The 19,192-nt window shown below is 37.4% G+C and overlaps 1 protein-coding gene across 6 annotated transcripts in view; it reads left to right on the top strand.

The window, feature by feature from the left end:
• The window catches only part of sptbn2 (spectrin, beta, non-erythrocytic 2), a 65,546-nt gene that overhangs the window by 10,636 nt on the left and 35,718 nt on the right, over positions 1-19,192 (top strand). For 4 of the 6 annotated variants that reach the window (XM_015030592.1, XM_015030590.1, XM_015030589.1 and 1 more), the window contains exons 2-3: positions 1,978-2,165; positions 18,767-18,918. In XM_015030592.1, coding sequence (XP_014886078.1) covers positions 2,009-2,165; positions 18,767-18,918 — 309 coding nt within the window. In that variant the 5' untranslated portion in view covers positions 1,978-2,008. Of the gene's footprint in view, positions 1-1,977; positions 2,166-6,249; positions 6,885-18,766; positions 18,919-19,192 lie in introns of those variants that run through there. The other 2 variants (XM_015030593.1, XM_015030591.1) reach the window with 1 other exon arrangement.

Here is a 19,192-nt window from a genome sequence, read left to right as displayed (position 1 = left end):
TGTGGAGACGACTTTTGTCGGTTGCTTGTGTTCTCTCTCCAAGTTGCTGGAATCTTAGCAGCTGGACTACTTTTTACATTCTGAGTCTTCCACAATAGAATAAGGTTGGATATATTTAGCAATGACGCATCACAATACCCAAGTTATGACATTGGTGCTGTTTACTGTCTGCAGGCAGTGGACATTCTGTCCTTCCTTTTAATAATCCATAATTAACCCCATTGTTTTCTTAAACCAACCTACATATTAGCTGTGTTGCCACTAGCATCAATAGTTGCACATTTGCAGTTTTATGCACTCTAGAAGCACATTCAGTGTTGGCTTTTAAAAAGGAATAGGAATTACTAGGCCTGTCACTACAACAAATTTTACTGGATGATAAATTGTCCCAGAAGTTATTGCGATAAATTTTGAAGAAATATAATGATAATTAAATAAAAATAATGCAGGGACACATTTTTAAAGGTCAATGACCCTTAAATTCTAATGACCATTTAAATTAGAACTGGGAGACATTTCAAATGTCCAAATAAATGAACAACAAAATGTCTTCCAAAAAGGCTAGTTGAGACCGAAACACCAAGTTTTTGTTAGAAAGAAAAGGGAGAAACGATAAATCATGCAAATAAAAATGGTTTGTTCTAATTTGTCAAGCGATTAATTGATTTATTGCTTATTACGACAGGCCAAGGCATAACCTTTAGGCCTGACAGTAAGCAGGCTCTTCTTGAGCATCTGTTATTGAACTGACCTAAGCTAAAGTAAATAAACAAGCTGTTGAGAAGTTTTTGCAAACTATTAAACCTCTAGTACATGCATATCATCTTAAAAGTGTAGAGTCATCATTGATTCATGTCATGCACCTTTGGTTTAACAAATTTATACCAAGAACTCCATAGGATTGAGTGATTTATGCCAGGAGCTTCACTTAACCTTTGAGTTTCTGATGGTCTTACATTCCTGCTTACACTTAGAGGTATTTTTGTTACTTTAGTATGTGTGTACATGTTAAAGTCCTGATGCATTTATTATGTATATGTATGTATGCATTAGTTCTCGTTTCCTTTATTTCAACTTTGGTAGTTTCTCCGAGAGTGAATTTAACTAAGGTAGTAATGCATATTGTTCTACCAGTAGGCCTGTCACAGTAACATATTAGAAGATAAATTGTTCCAGAACTTATTGCGATAAATGATAATCTTGTTGTTTTGAGACCATGTTCAAGTAATTTAGTAGTAATAATGCAAGAACACATTCTCAAGGATCAATAACCTTTAAATTCTAACGAACATTTAAAGACTGGGACTGGCAAACATTTTAAATATCCAAAATAATTAAAGAAAACAGCAGAAACAAATAAAATGAATTATTAGATCTCTTTATACAAAATTATCTTTCAAAAGAGGGCTAGTTGAGACCAAAACACCCGACTGAATACTTTTATCATCCAGTTTATGGTGAAAAGAGAAAAACGATAAATCAAGCAAATGAAAATGACCGAGTTTCTTTTAAATTATCATGCGATTAATTGATTTATTGTTTACTGTGACAGGCTCATCTATCAGAGACCTGTAACAGCATCAACTGCTGTTGTCCAGGTGTACAGAGAGGAACTGGGTGACTGCCTGACTGACCTAGTGACTTAACTTATCTTAAGGTTTTTATCTGCTATCCTCCCTGGCAGTTGCACCGGCCAGGCTACTATTTGCATATACGCGCCATAAAATTACATTAAGTAAAGTTCAGTTGAAAGTTGTGCGGAAAGCAAGAGGTACCCTCCCTTACCTCTGCTCACTTAAATGCAAAGTGCCTAGCATTATATTTTTGACGGATAAAGTGCCTAGGATTATTTTTTTTGTGGATTAGTTCTGAAAAACCTTTTAGGTTTAGCCGTGTAAATCATCTAGTGTTGTGTTGTCCTCTTTTTGTGCCATCACTCACTTTGGACGCGTTTTGTTTTCTGTTTCCTCTTTCTAGATTGAATGTGTTTTCCCCAAGCTTCGACACCATGAGCACAATCTCACCAACAGATTTTGACAGCTTGGAGATCCAGCAGCAATACAACGACATCAATAATCGCTGGGACCTGGCGGCAGAGACAGACTGGGACAATGAAAACAGTTCGGCACGTCTCTTCGAACGCTCTCGCATTAAAGCGCTCGCAGGTATGTTGCTGCGTTCAAGTAGTTCCCCTTGGTTATTAAAGCAGCTCAAACCTGTGATTTAATCAGATCCTGTCAGTGGGGTGGGGAAACACCTTAGACTCTGTTTTGCTCTTTTTTAGCTCTTCCTGAAAGGTGTTTGGGACTCATTTCTGGATAATGATTTGGGAGATGGTGTTTGTTTTTCTTTTTCTATTTGGAGCTTCATTTGGTCTTCATTGTTCTAGAAATGGAGTCAACCTCCGCTGATCTGGCTTTTTTTGGCTGACGCTCATTATTTTTTTTCTTATTTGTTATCTGGTGATTCCTATTTTCAGCAGATTCAGATTTTTATTTGCATTTCTTCCTAGGATTGTAACACAAAGGAGGGGAGAAATGTTTTATTGAGGTAGATGTTGTGAATACAATAGAAAATGCAGGAATTACATGATTATCCCTGTTTATGCATAGAATTGTGTGCCTGTCATCTTGTTTGTATTCATGTTGAAGTTTGTGCAGTTGGCTGAGTTTACAAACCAGACGTGGTGGGAGTTCTTGGTTTAATGCATTTATTGAATTAGAGTGGAAAATTTCCAGTTTTTTTTTCAGTATTTGACCAGCCGATCATTGGTCAATGCTGACTATGAGAATGTTTGATTATTTCAGTCTCTCGCTGGTTAATTTGTGGATCTAATTGCTTTTGGTTTAATCAATGTTATGAAATGTTCCAGTACATGGCAAGAGTGACAGTTGCTTCTGAATGTCATAATTTTGAAATTTAAAAAAGGTTTTCTAGGTTATTGATGATCAAGTATTTGTGTATTTTGCATTAGCATAATATCTGCAGAACACACATTTTCATTTTTACATAGAAATATTAAATGATCCTTGACCAACCATAGCTATGAATAATAAAGTGTGCTGATCCACCCCTTATATTCTTTTCAAGTTGAAGTTAATGTCTTTTGACTGAATTAGTGATTAATTTTTTGAAAACTTTGAATTTATACATTCATATGCTAGCAAGTCAAGATTGTTTGTGGCTCAGTTTGGAAGCTTTGAAGTAACTAATTAAATTTTACGAATACACTGCTTATCATTATCAGATGACAACACACTCAGCGTTGAGTGAATACTTTTATATCTTTCAGTGTTCATTCTCCATTTTTGTGATGAGATTATCCAAAATAACGTATGTCATCAGGGCTAGAGATATTGCACAGTGTGAATTTACTTTTTAGTCCTTACACTTACAGATTCACATGTAAAAAAAAATACTTGCTTTGATTTTTTTATATTCAGGCAAGTAATTTCTTTAAAATATCAATTCTGATGAAAAGGGCTTTTGGAGTGAGTTTCAGTCGAGTCAAAATCATAACCTAATAGTAATGTTCACAAATCTAATTAGGCTTTGTAGACTAGGGAGTAGATGCGATTCTTTTGTATCCCAAAAGGCACGAGCCTTTCTTTATAGGCCAAGACCAAAATACATCCAAAAAGAGGACACAGCTGAAGAGCTGAGTAGTTGATCAGAGCAGACCAACTTTTGCGTCAATGCTACAGGACTGATCACTAGTTCTAGTATAACACAGCTGTTGTATTGGATGCATAGCAGAAAATCTTGGTGACAGCTTTATTTTCTTTTTGCCTTTGATAATCTTGTCATCCTTTGGTATGCTAACGGATCTCTGTGTCCTATAACTTAATCTTTAGTAAGATGTTAAGAAGCACTTTTAGTTTTTCATTCATCGAGTTTATGCGTTTGAGCTGAAGAACATAAAAGATCTGTATGTCAAAAACTGTATTTTCAAAAGTCAAAACAAGTTGCAGTTTTCTGAAGAGCCCAGCAGAGGGGGGTAACAGATAGCCACCGTGGCACACATTGATGTCTAGTAACTCCTACATGAGGACGGAAAACCACAGTTACTTATAATCTTTGAGCAACCCTTCAGTTCAACAATTTCTATAAAATCTAATTTTACTTAGAAATGAAATTTAACAAACTTCTTCAGTTATTTGCTTGTACATCATAGTTTGTTTTTAGTCTCATGTTCTTCACTCATTTAAGTATCTTAAATGTCCATTCTTTGCATTTTGCAGCAACACACTCTGCAATACTGGTTGCATTGGTCTTTCCAGAAATCCAGTGTGTGTGTGAATGCACCAGTCTTAATGCCTCTGATGCCCTCTCAGTTTAACAAGTGTGGGCTTGATGTGCACATTCTTTCACATGCTCTTGCAGCTATTCCCTGGAGGCCCAGCTCCAGCCCACTTTTAACAGCTTTTTTTTTTTCCAAACATCATCTACTCTGCCTTCTGCATTTTTAGAAGTGCTGGACTTTTCTACGTAGTTTCTTTTTCTATCGAGATTCTACGATAAAATATTTGCCATATTTCTCAGCTAACCCATCTCTTACATCTGCAGGGTGGAAATCAATGTGGTGAAGCGATCACCTGTGCTCTTTAGGTCACAGTTAAGAGCTTCCTTTTCCCTAATTTGCATCGATACCAGCTTACCTGCTCTCCAGTGTGTGTAGCTCTAGAAACTTTGCATAAGTTTAAGCAACACCCTTCTTCACACTTGAACAGTTATCAATGCAGTGTTTACATGCTGAAGCTCCCACACCTAGGAACAGCGAGGCTTTCAAAGAGCTTCGATCTTTGAAGAATTTCAGTTTCTTTTGGTTGAAGCTCATTCTTGGAAACATGGTCGTAACGTAAATGAAAGCGGTGTGAATACATACTAACCTTTTGTTTTTTTTTTTTTGTTTTTGCATATAATTTCCACAAACAGCATTTTGTCGGTAAATAAATTTTATGCATTTAATCAGCCTCTCATTTGCCCAATAATAATGGACTCTTGTTAGGCTTTTACTAAAGTATTGATAACATGAAGAAGCTGAGAAATAAATCTTAGCATTTTTTCCCCTCTAATAGTGCTTACTCCCCCATTTGTCTTTATCTGTTTGTCTTTTCTCCCTGGAGTTCATTCACTGCACTGGACATAAGACTCTTACTGTTGAATGTTTCACTTTTGGACAATTTCCCCTTTTTAAAAAAAAGTTACTCCAGATTTATTTAGTTATTGTTAATCTTATTTAACATATTTCTCTCTTTTATTTATGAATGTGCTACAAACCTCTACTGATTCACAGGCATAGACAGACATGCTGTCTCATCTACATTTTATGTAAATAGGATTGTGCCCTTTAGGATACAAAAAACAGGCATTAGTATGACTTACTACTTTCCTCCCTGCATGTGTCCATTGCATGGCCTCTGTTCCTCAGAAGGGAGGCTGCGCTCCTCATTTCTCATTACTATAGTCCCCCTCCATAAACAGCCAGTCTCAAAAAAATCTTTGAAGCATTTTGTCCTTTAATGAGACCCATCCAGCTGCTACCAGCTCATCCGAACAGAGATCTGAAAACTTGACTTTTTGGCCTGATAACAGTTCTTTATATTTACTGTCCTATCACACAGTAAGCCACTTACTTTGTGCTATGGTTCTTAAAATTGATATAAACATTATTACATTACACTTTTAAATAACTCTTAGTAAGCATTTTAAAAATATTTTTCTTGTTTTTGCTAAAAAGAATGGAAGCTAAAAATGTGTTTTGGTCGCACACTGTCACTTCCACCCTCTACATTGCAAACAGATTGTTGACAGTTTCAAACCTCATCAGGCAGGAAAGTACTCATTGTGTTTCTGAGACTTTCTCAATAACTTCCTTCCTGTTTTAACGCCTCCTCGTAAGGTAGTGCTCATGTTTAAAAAAACAAAAGGGGAGATTGAAAGCAATCTAGAAAGTAGCTGAAATGAAAGATGACCACACGAAGATAACATTGTGTAATCCAAGTAGAGTTTCTGTGAATCACCCTTTCGGTAAGCCACACCCTGATGGTGGTAGGAGCTAAAATGGAGTTAAATAAACCACCTCAAGGCAGACTGTTCAAAAGACTCTAATGGTTTAGTCCACCTCTACACCTCCTCCCTCCCCTTTGCCCATCCACCATGTTCTTCTTTCATGCTCCTCCCTCAAACACACCTTATGCAAATCGCACAATTTTCAGACTGCACAGAAGGCTTTGTTTACACAGCCATCCGACCGCGGCTCTGCTGTGCTGTGCTCTGCTGTTCTTCAGCAAATGCACGCTCAGAATTTGGAGGGAAGGAATACCTACGGTTTCTTTGCTACAACCACAGCGGAGTGCAACTCCAGGCTTTTACTTTATTCAGAGGCCACAAATGTGGTTAATTGAACAAGAGAGCACTTTTCTTTCTCTGTTTTGTTTCAAATTATTCTCTAACTTGGGGAAAAAAATTTTTTTTTTTTTTTTTTTTTTTTTGCCCATGCCACTCACCGCTGAGTTTTTCATGGATTGTATGGCATATGAAAAGAAGAACAATGTTTAAAGCATTTGTTGTGCCTTGCTGAAGAACACCAAGAAATCTTTAGGAGGATAAACTAAAAACTTTGGGGGGGAAAAAAGAGAACACTTTTGGAAATCTGTGAAAGGACGCACTGGATTTTTTTTTTTTTTTTTCCTTTATCTCTGCCGTGCTATGTTGGAAAACTGATTCATTTCGTCTCCATCAGGAATATTTAGCATAAGGATCTTAGGAAACTACAATGGAGTGGGATCACAGGGACAGAGACCCCTGTTTGTCCCCAGCAGCATTTGTTAACCAAGTACAATACTCCAACATCTTGGAGGGAAGATTTAAGCAGTTGCAAGGTAAGAATCACAACACTCTTGTTTTTGGTTGAAAGTAATGATTTCATTGTAACTGATGACCTTTTTATAGATCCACTGGATTAGTAAACAAAACTGGTGAGCTTGAGCAAACAGTTCTGTTGACGTCACAGTTTAGACTCTCACACCAAATTGTGTCCACTCGTCTGATATTTCAGAGTCAGAAGCACGGTGTTGGACGTTCCCCTTATGTTTAGGGTGGGAATTATTTAGTTTGGGTTTTTTTTGGCCTTCTACTTTAGCTGGGCCTCGTTATTAGGTATGAGTTCCAAGATAGTTCTGAATTTTTCTGGAGTAAATGGCCTCCTGTGGGAATTAGAAGTATTCTACATTAGGAAAAATTAAGATATTCGCAGTACATAGAGTAGGCTTCAGCTCAGATCTAAAGCAGGCAGGCAGTCTGGCACCTGATCACTTGGCCACCTGTCCTCTCTTATCTCATTACAATACACCGCTCTGTCTTTAGCCAAAGCCTGAGAAAGCTGTGAGCTTCCACACACAAAAATTATCAAGGACATTGGTTGTGAGGCAGGAAATGTGTTCACTAGAAAAGAAAAAACAAACAAAACTTTAGACTAAAACATAGAATAGAGGTTGTTTTTTTTGTGATTTTAGCTTCTGGAGATTATGGTATATGAAACTCTCATGTAAGACAGGAGTGTGACTAAAGATCATTTGCTTTGTTTTTTTTTTAATCTTGCCTGTGGTTGCTCTCCGGATGCCATCTGAATCGGAGAGGTGTGCTCGAGTTTGCTTGAGGAGCACCACTGCTTGTTCTACATTTTTAAAATTTTTGTAGTGAACACAGCATTTCAAATCCTGCAAGATGCCGTATCTTTATCAACGTGTCGGTTTGGTGAAAGGATGCATGTTGTATGTAGGGTGGGATGTGTGAATTTCTGCACCATTAAAACACTTTCACACAAACTCAATAAATGCTTGGAGTAAAGATGAGATTCATACCAGTTTTACAACATTTTCAGAGTCAATCATGCAGCATTGCATTCAAATAGGGACACATGCCTTAATCTCATTTTCAGCCTGACTGGCAATAACCTGAAACTGCGTGTGTAGCTTTTGGGGTTAGAGATCAGTCACCAAGTTAGGGCTAATAGAATGGGCTTTCTTTTTGTGCATTTTCTTTGTTGTTGTTTTGCAGACAAAGAAAGTTGTATTATGATGACTCATTTGAATCAGGAAGGGAAAATTTAATTATTTGCTTTTGTAGTTTGTAGGTCATCTCTGGGCAGTATGGTCTGGATTAAGTTACCATACTATAAAATACAAATACATAGCCAGACGCATAAACACATTTTTGTAACACCCACTTGTCTTTCCAGTTTGACTACCCTCGCGCTTCATTCTTTGGGTCACACCCTTCTTTTGTTAAAACATGATGTCTGTGGGAGTCATAAAGATACAAACTCAGTCTGCTACTACACCATAATTTCAAATGGTTGAAACTCCAAAGGTTTTGCTTAATTAAATGTGTAAAATCTTTTTTCATGCAAGAGAAATTTATCTTGCATCCAGTTGGATATCCTTAGCTCTTTCACTTTTAGAGATGACCTTGATTTGACCTGTATTATGTTTCCTAACTATATTAGAGCTGCACAATATGTAGGATATGCAGTCCTTATTGCAATATCACTGGCTGCAATATTGCAACCACAAAGGAACTATTGGCAGGCTATTATATTTCATGTACTATGTGCTAAAGCTCTGTGTTTTAATCAATTGCTGCTTTGGTGGACTTAGTTTGTAACTATTTGGATTTGGAAAGCTTATAGTGGTCACTATATGCGTTATTGCACTTTTCTAAAATAATATCCCAATGTCACATTGTCCTAACATCCTGCAGCCCTAGGATGGTAGGGCTGCAGGATGGTAGCGCTGTTATAAATGCATAAAAAAAGAATCCAGCTTAGCAGCAACAAGTAAAGGTTAAACTGAGTTGGTACATGAGAATGTCAAAGACTGATGGTTTGAATTGGTGATAACAGGTTTTGATGATTGAAGTAACAGAGTTTTTGAAGGCTAATGTTACTATTTTCAAATTGATTTTACCAATAAAACTATAACCTTAAAGATCTGTCTTGGCAGACTCTCATTGAAATTGACCAATAAAAAAGGGCTGCTAAATGATGATTTAGCAGCCCTTTTCCCAACATGATTTGTCAAACATGTTGGGAGCTTCTCAGATTTCTTTGGCCACCAGCTCTTAGTCTGAGTCAGCTTCACTCTTACTACAGTGATTTCAGCCAGTGAAATCACAAGATGTAGCAATAGTGCGCTTTGCTAATTTTTGACACATTATATTAAAAAAACTTGTACAATCTTGATAACCATGACAACTCATGGTTATCATATGGTACAAAACACGCGTTTTTCAAATGGTTACTTACATTCCTCGTTTGAATTAAAATACCGGATCAATGTTTACGTCACATGCCTTCTGTCAGTAGTCCTATTTCACAAATGAATGAGAACTGTTTTAATTTCCTTTATTTATTTACACTATCCTTCTAATTCACCATTTTCTCTGTAATGTACAACATACAATTTTTAGAAGTTCAGTTTACCTCAGTAAATGTCAGTCTTAGATGTTGGTGCCAAACTAAATGTTCTGTGAAGTTTGTTTTATGCGTTGCTTCATACATAAATACACATTGGGAGTTTTGTTAGACAACAGGGTTCTAGTCCAAAGGGTCACTGCTCTTTCTACAAATCAGTTGATGTGGACTTTAGCTGAATAGTTACACAGCAGGCACTAGCAGCATGGTGTTAGTGAAATAGACCATGCTATTTGACAGAAAAGGTTTTTTTTTTTTACCCTGCTTGTGGGTGTTTATCATTTTCAATCATTACTCCGTCACACAACTTTGCTTTAAGTTGAATAATACAAAAGAAATGACTGGAGCATCAAGAGGCAGTATCCTCCTACATGTTGAGCTGTAATGAGATCAGCGTTGGATTTCAAGTTTCACATTTTGAAGCTCCTCATGAAAGATGTAATGTCATAACACCGAAACTGACTCCAAGGGCTTTGAGCTGTTGCTCTTGAGTCACATTACCCTGGTGAGAGTTTAGGATATACACGCACACACACACAATGGCTTTTTGTTTGTGCAGTTTTTCTATTATTGACAGTTCTACAGTTTGGAGGGTAACATAAAGGCACATATTAGGAGCCAATGGGGGATATGTTTTTCTACTGACATTTCACACTCTTGGGTTGCAGATGTTGTTGTTGAGTGCTGATTGTTTCGGTCTCATTTCTCATGGGATTGGCCTTGGTGTGAGCCCCTCCTCCCACATCTCCCCTGTTATCACCTGCAGCTGCAGATGGCAGAGGAAATGTAATTGAAGGGCATGTTGACTGCGATGGTGAAGAGAAAAATACACTGTTCTGAAACAGGAATGTATTTTACTCTCTCTGACAGCTCTTGTCGTCGTTATAGCAAACTTGTAAAGGTTAGACACGTTTTTACGGCCACATCATTAAAGCTCTTTTAACAGTGTAAGAAAAAGTCGTGCTACACGTGGCAGGTTTTAGGCAGCGGTTTTACCACAGACCTACTTTTAAAGTCATAAGTGAGGGAAGGGCACTTCTACTTTTATAGAGTGAGGTGAAAAAAAAAAGCCAAAACATGTACAGCTGTGTCTGCCATTTTGTTCACTTTAGTTTTGCTCATATTTCCCAACAGTTTAATATTATCACAGAACTCCAGAAATTTAGAAGTAAAACAATTGTCTTGTATTTTAAAATTAATTGATACAAATAGCTTTTGACTATTTACAGTTGGTTTATTTTTTTCTAATTAAGGTGTTTCAGCTGAAGAGAACTTGTAAATATGTAAACATTTTGAAAGTTACAAGTACAGCACCGTTAATGTCGTTTATCCTCTGCTTCAGCCTTGTCATGCTTTCTCCATGACGATCTGTCCACATTTTTGTATTGCTTTTACTCAAACCACCCACTTGTTTTATTGCTCTTTGTTTACTCACACAGCATACAAGCCATAGATGATAAGTTTATTTTCGAAGATGAAGAGGTTTTAAGATTAATTACTATTTTTGTATTCTGTGCTTCTGGATGCATGCCGTTTCTGTTTTCATCAACTATTTTGTAAGGCTAATATTGCTGAACCTTAAAGTGTATCTTTCACTTTAAACATATGTTAAAGCTCTTTACAGTAACAGTTCTGAAATTTATTTTTTCAAAATAAAAGGCATTAGTACCTCCTGCTTACTGCTCTGCCTAAAAATAGCGCCCCTAGCTGATATAGACGTAGGAGGACATTCTGGACTGTGCAGCTAAAAACATTGAAGAACAGCAGATATTGGAATGGAAGACATGCTCACAGACCTGGAATGCTAATTGCAGTGCTAACTACTAAGAGAATTTTGCAAATGTATCTTTACATTTATAGATATTTAGATCTTTTTATGGGAATGTAACTACCAAGATAAGATGGATAAATAATTTAGCATACATGCAATTAGGCTCAAAAATATTCATACCTCTGGAAAATGTAATGATTCTCTCCACCAACCTTCTTCCAGGTGAAAGCTGGGTCTCTGGTTTAGTTGTTGCATGGCTTCGTTCTTCCCCTCTCTGCCTCTGCTGCGTTATGGTGGAACTGCAGTGGGTTTCAGCCTGATTTTATTGTTTCTTCTGGATCCCATCTAGTATTCATTCGGCTTGCTTTTGGTGTAAGCCTCCTCGCAGAAGTGCGCACTGCAGATTGCCATGTTAGTTGGCATATTGTTGGTGGGGAAATCTTGCCTTCCAAGCTGGATGACTCTGACCCAAAGCTAAAATAGTTTTTTTTTTTTTTTTTTCTGTTGTTCATTTCCCTCACCATGTCCAGGCCAATTGCAGCTTGAACAGCCGCACATAAATAAATTTTAATCACACCTGAGCGAACAAAACCTGTGCTTATTACATGGAAAGTGATGCCACTCAAATTTTTGCAAACTTCAGTGTAACAATTCTATAAAACTAACCATAGTGGGTTACACTACTTTAGTTTTCACACTTTTTTTGACTGAAAATATTTAAAAATACCACAAGTTGTCTGTCTTGTTAGTAAGGGTAGGGTGCATGGACCCTCTTCCTGCCAGCTGCCCTGCAGTGTGCAGAAATATGGTGTTGCATTACTGTGTGTTCCATGTTATGTATGGCATCTTAATGAAAGGACTCTTTAGTTATTGGAAATTCATGCTGAAAATATTTTTGGAGTTTTCAGTCCTGGCTTTTTAAAACCTCTGTACACATTTTATACCCATAACAGACGGAAGCCCTGTGTCAACCATGATGGATTTTTGTCATCAAATATAAGTAGAGCATTCTGACACAGCTGTTGAAATGAGGCAGACTGGACTTTTTATATGGGTCACTAACGTGGTAATGATCCAAACCCTGTGTCGATGTAGACCAACAAATGTATTGACATTCTATAACTAAGCCTCAATGAATCCAACTTTTGCATGTCAATCACTGGTTTTAAGTCTGCTGCTTACAAATGTGTTTGCATGTTTTTAATATTTTATTCCAGCACATATTGTGTAGCCTTTACACACCTGACGTAAAACTTATTGCCGTTTTTGCTGTCTAGGAAATCTATTTTACTAAACCCAAAGATGAAAACAAGAGAAAAGTCAGACTCCCACTGATGAGCACTTAAGTGATTGGCTCAGTAATTTTCTCTGTGTGAAGAATGTCATAAAGAAGGTCATAAAGTCAGACAAATTGATGGAAGCAGTTTGCACCTTCTTTTGCAGAGATTGCGAGCAAAGGCACACATAATGAAAGGTCGGGTTAAGTAACTGACAGGATGTTAGGAGTTTACAAAATCAAGGTCATAGCAGCACTACAAAGAAAAGTGGGAATTACTGCGCATGGCCAAGGCCGCACATGAAGCAAGGTGAAATTGTTGGCAGCTCCTAATGACTACCAGCCTGTGCACTGAAGGTAGACCTGCTTTAAGCCTCTGCAAGATTCTCTTGCAGTTTTGCATATTTTTGCAAGGAGTGAGATGATTACAAAGCGTATCTGGCAATAAAGGGAACGGTTATTGAAATATCTGGGATGGCAAAACTTGTGTGCAATCCTCTCTAGTTGTAATGCCACTTATTTTATGTTGTGCAAGAGAAGAAAGATCCAACAGTGGAGGCACTCAAAGTTCACTGAAGGATTCGGTGACCTACAAGTCAAACAGGTTTTTTAATTAAAAACAAGTAAAAAAATCTGTTTAACTTGAACTTTTGCCATTTCAAACAGGTCAGTGTTTTTCTTATTTATAGGGAAAAAGGTAAAATTAGGATTTAGGTCCAGCTGTTTTATGATGCTTAGCTCCATCTATTCCATAGTTATAAATGAGCTACTGTTAATAAACAAGGGCGTCTTCTTTTCTTTTCTAGTGCTGAATTGTGACCCCTGTGTGTTTAGGACACCATCTCTGTGATGTGACAAACAGGATTTAATCAGTGATCGGACTTTCTGTCTTCTACCAAGACTGGAATCTTGTTCTGGAACACTGCCTGTTATGTATACAGCATCACGGATCAAAAATTTCTGCTGGTGACATGTGCCTTTAGGAGGTAGTCAAGTTTTAATTATCTAACATTCCTATCAAAATCTGCCTGAGTTTCTTCTGATTAAAGTGCTCATCAACTGGTTTCCTATTGAAAAGCCCAATTATTAATACTTAATTTTAAAATCTCTTCAACCAAAATGTTTGACAAGAAATGAGACTGGCATTGTTCAACAGATCATAAAATTATGTATGTATTTGTTTAAGTAATACTTGTAACCAGTGGAATAAACTTTTAGAGGCATTACAGGAATGTATATGAGCTTCTCACAACCTCTCTCTCACTGGTTCTTTACAACTTCTTCCCTATAGCGTAGTTTGCCATGGATACTCAGACTAGTTAGCATATCTACCGATGACCTCATCACTAATCTCATTTTTTGAAACATGTTGCTCTCGTCTCTGGTCTGTGACAGGCTCATTAACATTGTGATTTAGTGCGCTCTCTTTAGCAAAGTTGCTCTATGACAAGTGTCCCATTGCCAGAAATCCTGCACAGTATTAGAAAAAACAAATGTTGAGACTTTTGGCTTGTAGCTCAGCCTCTAAATGCAGATCTTGGAATCAGTCACTCATTTTTTCCACCTTATTAATCCTGGTTGGGGCTGTGAAGTGTCTGGCAATGAACGACTGCCGGAAAAGACTCCAGACGCTGTACAACTTGGGAAGGTCGCTACTTGTTTATTTATTTAAAACTTTTTTTTGGGGGCGGGGCTCTAGTGGCCTTTATTTGATAGTTAATTGACAGGAAAGTGGGTAATGAGAAAAGGGGGAAGACATGTAGCAAAGGTCGCCAAGCCCGGGAATCGAACCTGGGACAGCTGCGTTGAGGACTAAGGCCTCCATATGTGGGTTGTGCCACGACAGCACACCTTAAAACTTTTTTTTGCCTAAAAATAAGTTTTAAATTGTGTCTTTGGCTTTTGTTACTTGCTAGACATGGTAGTTTACCGATCAACTTAAAAAAACATAATACCTGGTATTTATTTGTTGTTGAAAGGATGTGAAAAATGTTTTCAATGTGTACCACAACTAAAAAAGCAAAACAGTAGTTTATTTCTTCAGTTAAGTACCATGCTAATACTTGTAAGATTCATAGGTCAAGGTTAAGTAGTGAAGAGGTTATAAGAAAAGCATGCTCCTTGGACTTGAAATATGAAGCAACTGTATCATGTGATTTTTCATATAAACATTTGTAAGCCCTGCCTCACTAATTCTGTGTTGGTGTTGTATTCATCTGCATGTGTCACTAAACATGATCCCAGTAAAGTATGAGCCACACAAACAGGATTAGGTCCAGCATTATATATGCTAAGATTGCTTGCAGATAATCATTATCATCAGCGCTCAGGTTTGTTTGAGTGTTAAAAAAAAAAAGAAAAGAAAAAAAAAAGAAGAGGAAAACAAGAGCTCAATTCCGGTAACTTGAATTGTTAAAGAGTGCACTGGCTGGGACAGGCCCTCATTTTAGTCTTGCTCTGACATATACTTAGCGCTTACCACCATCTACAAACGGTTTCAAAGTGGCTGGACAAGCCCAAATGTGCTTGAAACTTTTAATGATGCCTCTAACTACTAGTTTCTCATCTGTCATTAGTAAACAATAGGAAAAAACACGGCGCTGCAAATTCAAGTCACTTGGGGTTTTTTCGCTTTAGCTTGCACACACAAAGGATCAAGAGGTTTTTAAAAAAAAAAAAAAAAAAACATTCTGATGGTGTGCTCATTTCTGTAGGAAAATTTAAAAAATCACTAAGGCTTTGAGAAGCTGTTTCACTGTTGGGAAATAAAATGTATTGTGTTTTTATCTGGGGAAAATCATGCTGGTTTAGCTTCAGATTAGAAACCTGGGGTTGCTTCAAACTGTTTGTTTTTAATAGGAATTTCTGTTTTGTCAAAGTGCAAGCAATGCTATCCTGCATTTAGTGGGAGTGTGTTTGAAAGACTATATTTTACCCATCAGCCGTCTTGTCATCCGTTGTAGTTTTGCAACTGTAATTTGCAGTTATGTTGGCAGGCTCCACAAGTATTTTACATGACGTTGGAGACGGTTGACATCATAGCAGAGACCTGGTTGTGTGTCTGTGTGTGTCCCCGCCATCATGTGTCACTGCTATTCTTCCGTGACTAAAAATAACAGTTTACCACCAGAAGTCCTGCAGCTAAACCTGAGTGTTAGAGTTTTCTAGCAGAAGGTAATGCACAATTTAGGCATTGATCTGCAAATGTAATATTCAGCACAATCTTCTTGTGCATGTAAAACCCATCAGTCCATGAATGTAAAAAAAAAACAAAACTGTTTATTTTTGCTTGTGCTTTCATTCAGACTGGAAAGTACAATGCCAAATTTTTGGTAGCAGTTATTCTGAGGAGACCCCTCCATTTCCTGACAGCATCTTTCTTGCTCCTGGGTTTTTTTTCGCTCCTGGGTGCTGTCATAACATGACTAAGCCACAGAAGGAATGTTGACTTCTCTGCTTTAGTCCACCTGTCAAATCCACATAAATCTGCAGGTTCATTAAACGGGTCCAAACTCATTAATAAGCCCCTAGCATTGGAGTAATAGCTTTTTGTGGTATTTGTGTCACTAGAACAAGAAAAAAAAGTTTTATTGAGGCTGTTCTGTAAAACTATACTGACGCCTAAAACCTTAAATAGAAGACAGCCTCAAAACACCAACACACAAAATTGCAGTATGCAAAGAGACAACATTGCACAAAATTAAAGCGTTGCTACTAAAAGTTTCTGCTGCCATGAACAGCATGGAAGTACAGCAGTAGTTTTCTGTATTTTCATACATGCTTTTACATTAGACTATAGAAATGCCATACCTTTTGCTTAAGATATTGTGAAAAAAGTATTAAGATTCCTTCAAATAAATTATTCAAGTTATCAGACCAAGTCTTACACTGACTTGGTCTTAGTCATAGCTCATTACCTGATTTTTATTTTATTATATTTTTATTTTTTTATTTTTATTATTACATTAAGCTCAACCTAACCAGCAGCATGTTATTTTGTTAGTGACCAAAAGCTGACGTACTCGAGCTCATACTCATTTCAAGGTTTCCCCCAGAAAACTTGCTAAGCCTGGTGGTTGGGTGCAAGAGCAGTCATTCATCCAGTGGCCTGTTGTGTTTTTGAGAAATGGTTGTCTATATTCTGTAAACTTGAACTATGAGCTCTAGATTTATCTGGGAAGTAGAATATGAAAATAGAAATGTGACTCCAAATTAACCAAGAAAATGGCAGCCAGGTAAGGTGGCAATAAGTTGGAAGCGCTGTGGCACATGATTATAACAAATCCAGTCATTGCTTCTGTCTATGTTTTTAAAAACAATCTGATTCCGTGTTTTAGTCCAATTTATACAATTTTCTTGGAATTTTGGAAGGAGATCCCCTTGATTGTAATATCAGTTTCTTCTCTTTAGACTCTAAAGGTTTTATGAACCTGGGTTTGGGAAGTTTCTCATTTGTTCCGTCAGATTCTGTCAAGCTTTTCCAGATTGAACAGGAAGCCTTTGTTGTATGGAGTTTAAGTTGAGGCTTTAAATGACCTGCACTTTATCACTGTCTTGGGACAGCAGCATGTCTGTGTCCTGTCAGACAGAGCAGCTGATTTTGGCAGAGAATGGCTTCAAAAGAAAACAACAAAAATGTCTTTAGGTTGCACCAGAACAAATACTATGAACCATGGGGTTACTCCACCCTAAAGGGCTTATATTTCACAATCTGTTTTTTTTTTTTTTCTTCTTCCTCTTCTTCTTTTTTTTCCCCCTACCGGATAGTAATTGATGTTCATTACCGCAATAAACTTTCTTTAGGTACCTCAGTGCATTCTCTTCAAAGTGCTCTCAAATTAATTGTCCATTTAGTTTTTTTTTTTTGTTTGTTTGGTTCAGATTGGTTTTATATCTGATTATATTCCGGGAATAGTGTTTTCCAAAGCGAGGGAGACCTTATGTTTTAGAAATTGGGTCACCTGGGTGGTTGGTGGAGCAGGATTAGCCTCTTACTTCTGTAGTCCATATGTCTGTAGTCCACGTCTGGGTTAGACCTGTATAATGTTTCTCTTTATGCACTACCTGCAATAACAGCAAAAAATGCATGCAGCTAAATGTTTGTGCTGTGTTTACTATTCTGAAGCTTAGTCGTTCTAGATATTTTAATTGACAATTGAGCAGATGCCATCAATGCATCTTGATCTATAAGGAAAGCACTTTGATGCAGGAGTACTCTCTGCTGTTAAGTGCTATATAAATAAAATTTGATTGATTGATCTGTAAGGGGTTGTTCAAGTATGATTCTGTTAAGATTTAGAAGCAGCTATTATCTTAACTGCAGTAGAAAACTCTTGGTGTCATAATTCAGTATAAATCCAGATTAGTTGGTCCCAGAGGGAAGCTAACAGCTAGTCCAGTTGGAGCCAAGACCAAAGCAGACTCGTCTTACTCCCTTAAAAATCCTCTAATCTCAAAAAGGTCACTGTGGTTTATGCTGACACTATTTTATGAACCTTTAAACCACTGTAACATTTGCATTGCGTGGTTATTTACACAGAGGCTGATGATTAATTACACAGGAAATGGAGGTGGGAGGCTCTGTGCCACCTCTGACGATCTTTTGTGAAACACAAAAGAGCACTGCGTTGTGGCCCATGTAGCTCCGTGATATAAAATTAAAGCTGTGTGAAAACTACATTTTCTTAGAACACTATAATAATAATTAATTAAGGCAATTTTAAATTTTAGAAAATATACGTTTTTATAAACTGTGACTATGACTACTATGAGATTTTTGACACTGAAGCCAGGTTGGTCTCAAGGACCAACAAATCTGGATTTATACTAAATAAAGACACCAAGAAAGTTGTCTACTGCAGGTAAAATACTGACTACCTGTAATCTTTTAGCAGAACTTCAAAAAGCCTGAATTATTCCTTTAAGATTAGAAAACCCTCCCTGGATTAATATTGCAGACAAAAGAAACTATTTTGTCTGTAAAATGGGAGTACACAAGGCAAGGCCTTAAATTCTCATGACTTAAACTGCTGGTATTCTCTCTGCTCTGTCAGCTACAGAAAAAAAAAGGATTTTCTGTGAATATTTATTTACTAAAGCCTCATGTAAATACGACTGTTCAGAGGACTGCATTTGGAGCATATAGGCTTGTGAAACACTCCACTGATGGGACGGTTTCAGGCAGAGTACATGTCAAAGCTAAGGCAATGCGAGCTGACTCTTGTTTATCTGCTATTTTTTACAGATGAGCGTGAAGCTGTGCAGAAGAAAACCTTCACCAAATGGGTAAACTCTCACTTGGGTCGAGTGACTTGTCGCATTGGTGACTTGTACACAGATCTGCGGGATGGGCGCATGTTAATCCGCCTTCTGGAAGTCCTCTCAGGAGAACAGCTGGTCAGTACATGGAAGTAACCACTTTCACTGGACCTGTTTGTTTTATTACACTGACTTGCTTGTGTTCCAGTTTCTGTTTGCTTTCCCTATTAAGTTCCTGTCAGCTCCTCCTTTCCATTTCATTTGTTCTTTAATTTTTTTATTCAACAACATTCAAATGAGTGCATCTTGTTTTTTTTTTTTTTTTTTTTTTTTTTTTTTTTTTTTTTTTTTTCCCCCCCAAACCAAAACCCCCCAAGGGGCCCCTGGGGCATCCCCGCCCGGGGAAATGTTG

The sequence above is a fragment of the Poecilia latipinna genome, unplaced genomic scaffold (assembly GCF_001443285.1).
Source record: "Poecilia latipinna isolate Pla-1442-1.1 unplaced genomic scaffold, P_latipinna-1.0 Scaffold187, whole genome shotgun sequence".
NCBI classification, from domain to species: Eukaryota; Metazoa; Chordata; class Actinopteri; order Cyprinodontiformes; family Poeciliidae; genus Poecilia; species Poecilia latipinna.
This window is presented reverse-complemented; position numbering and strand designations above follow the sequence as displayed.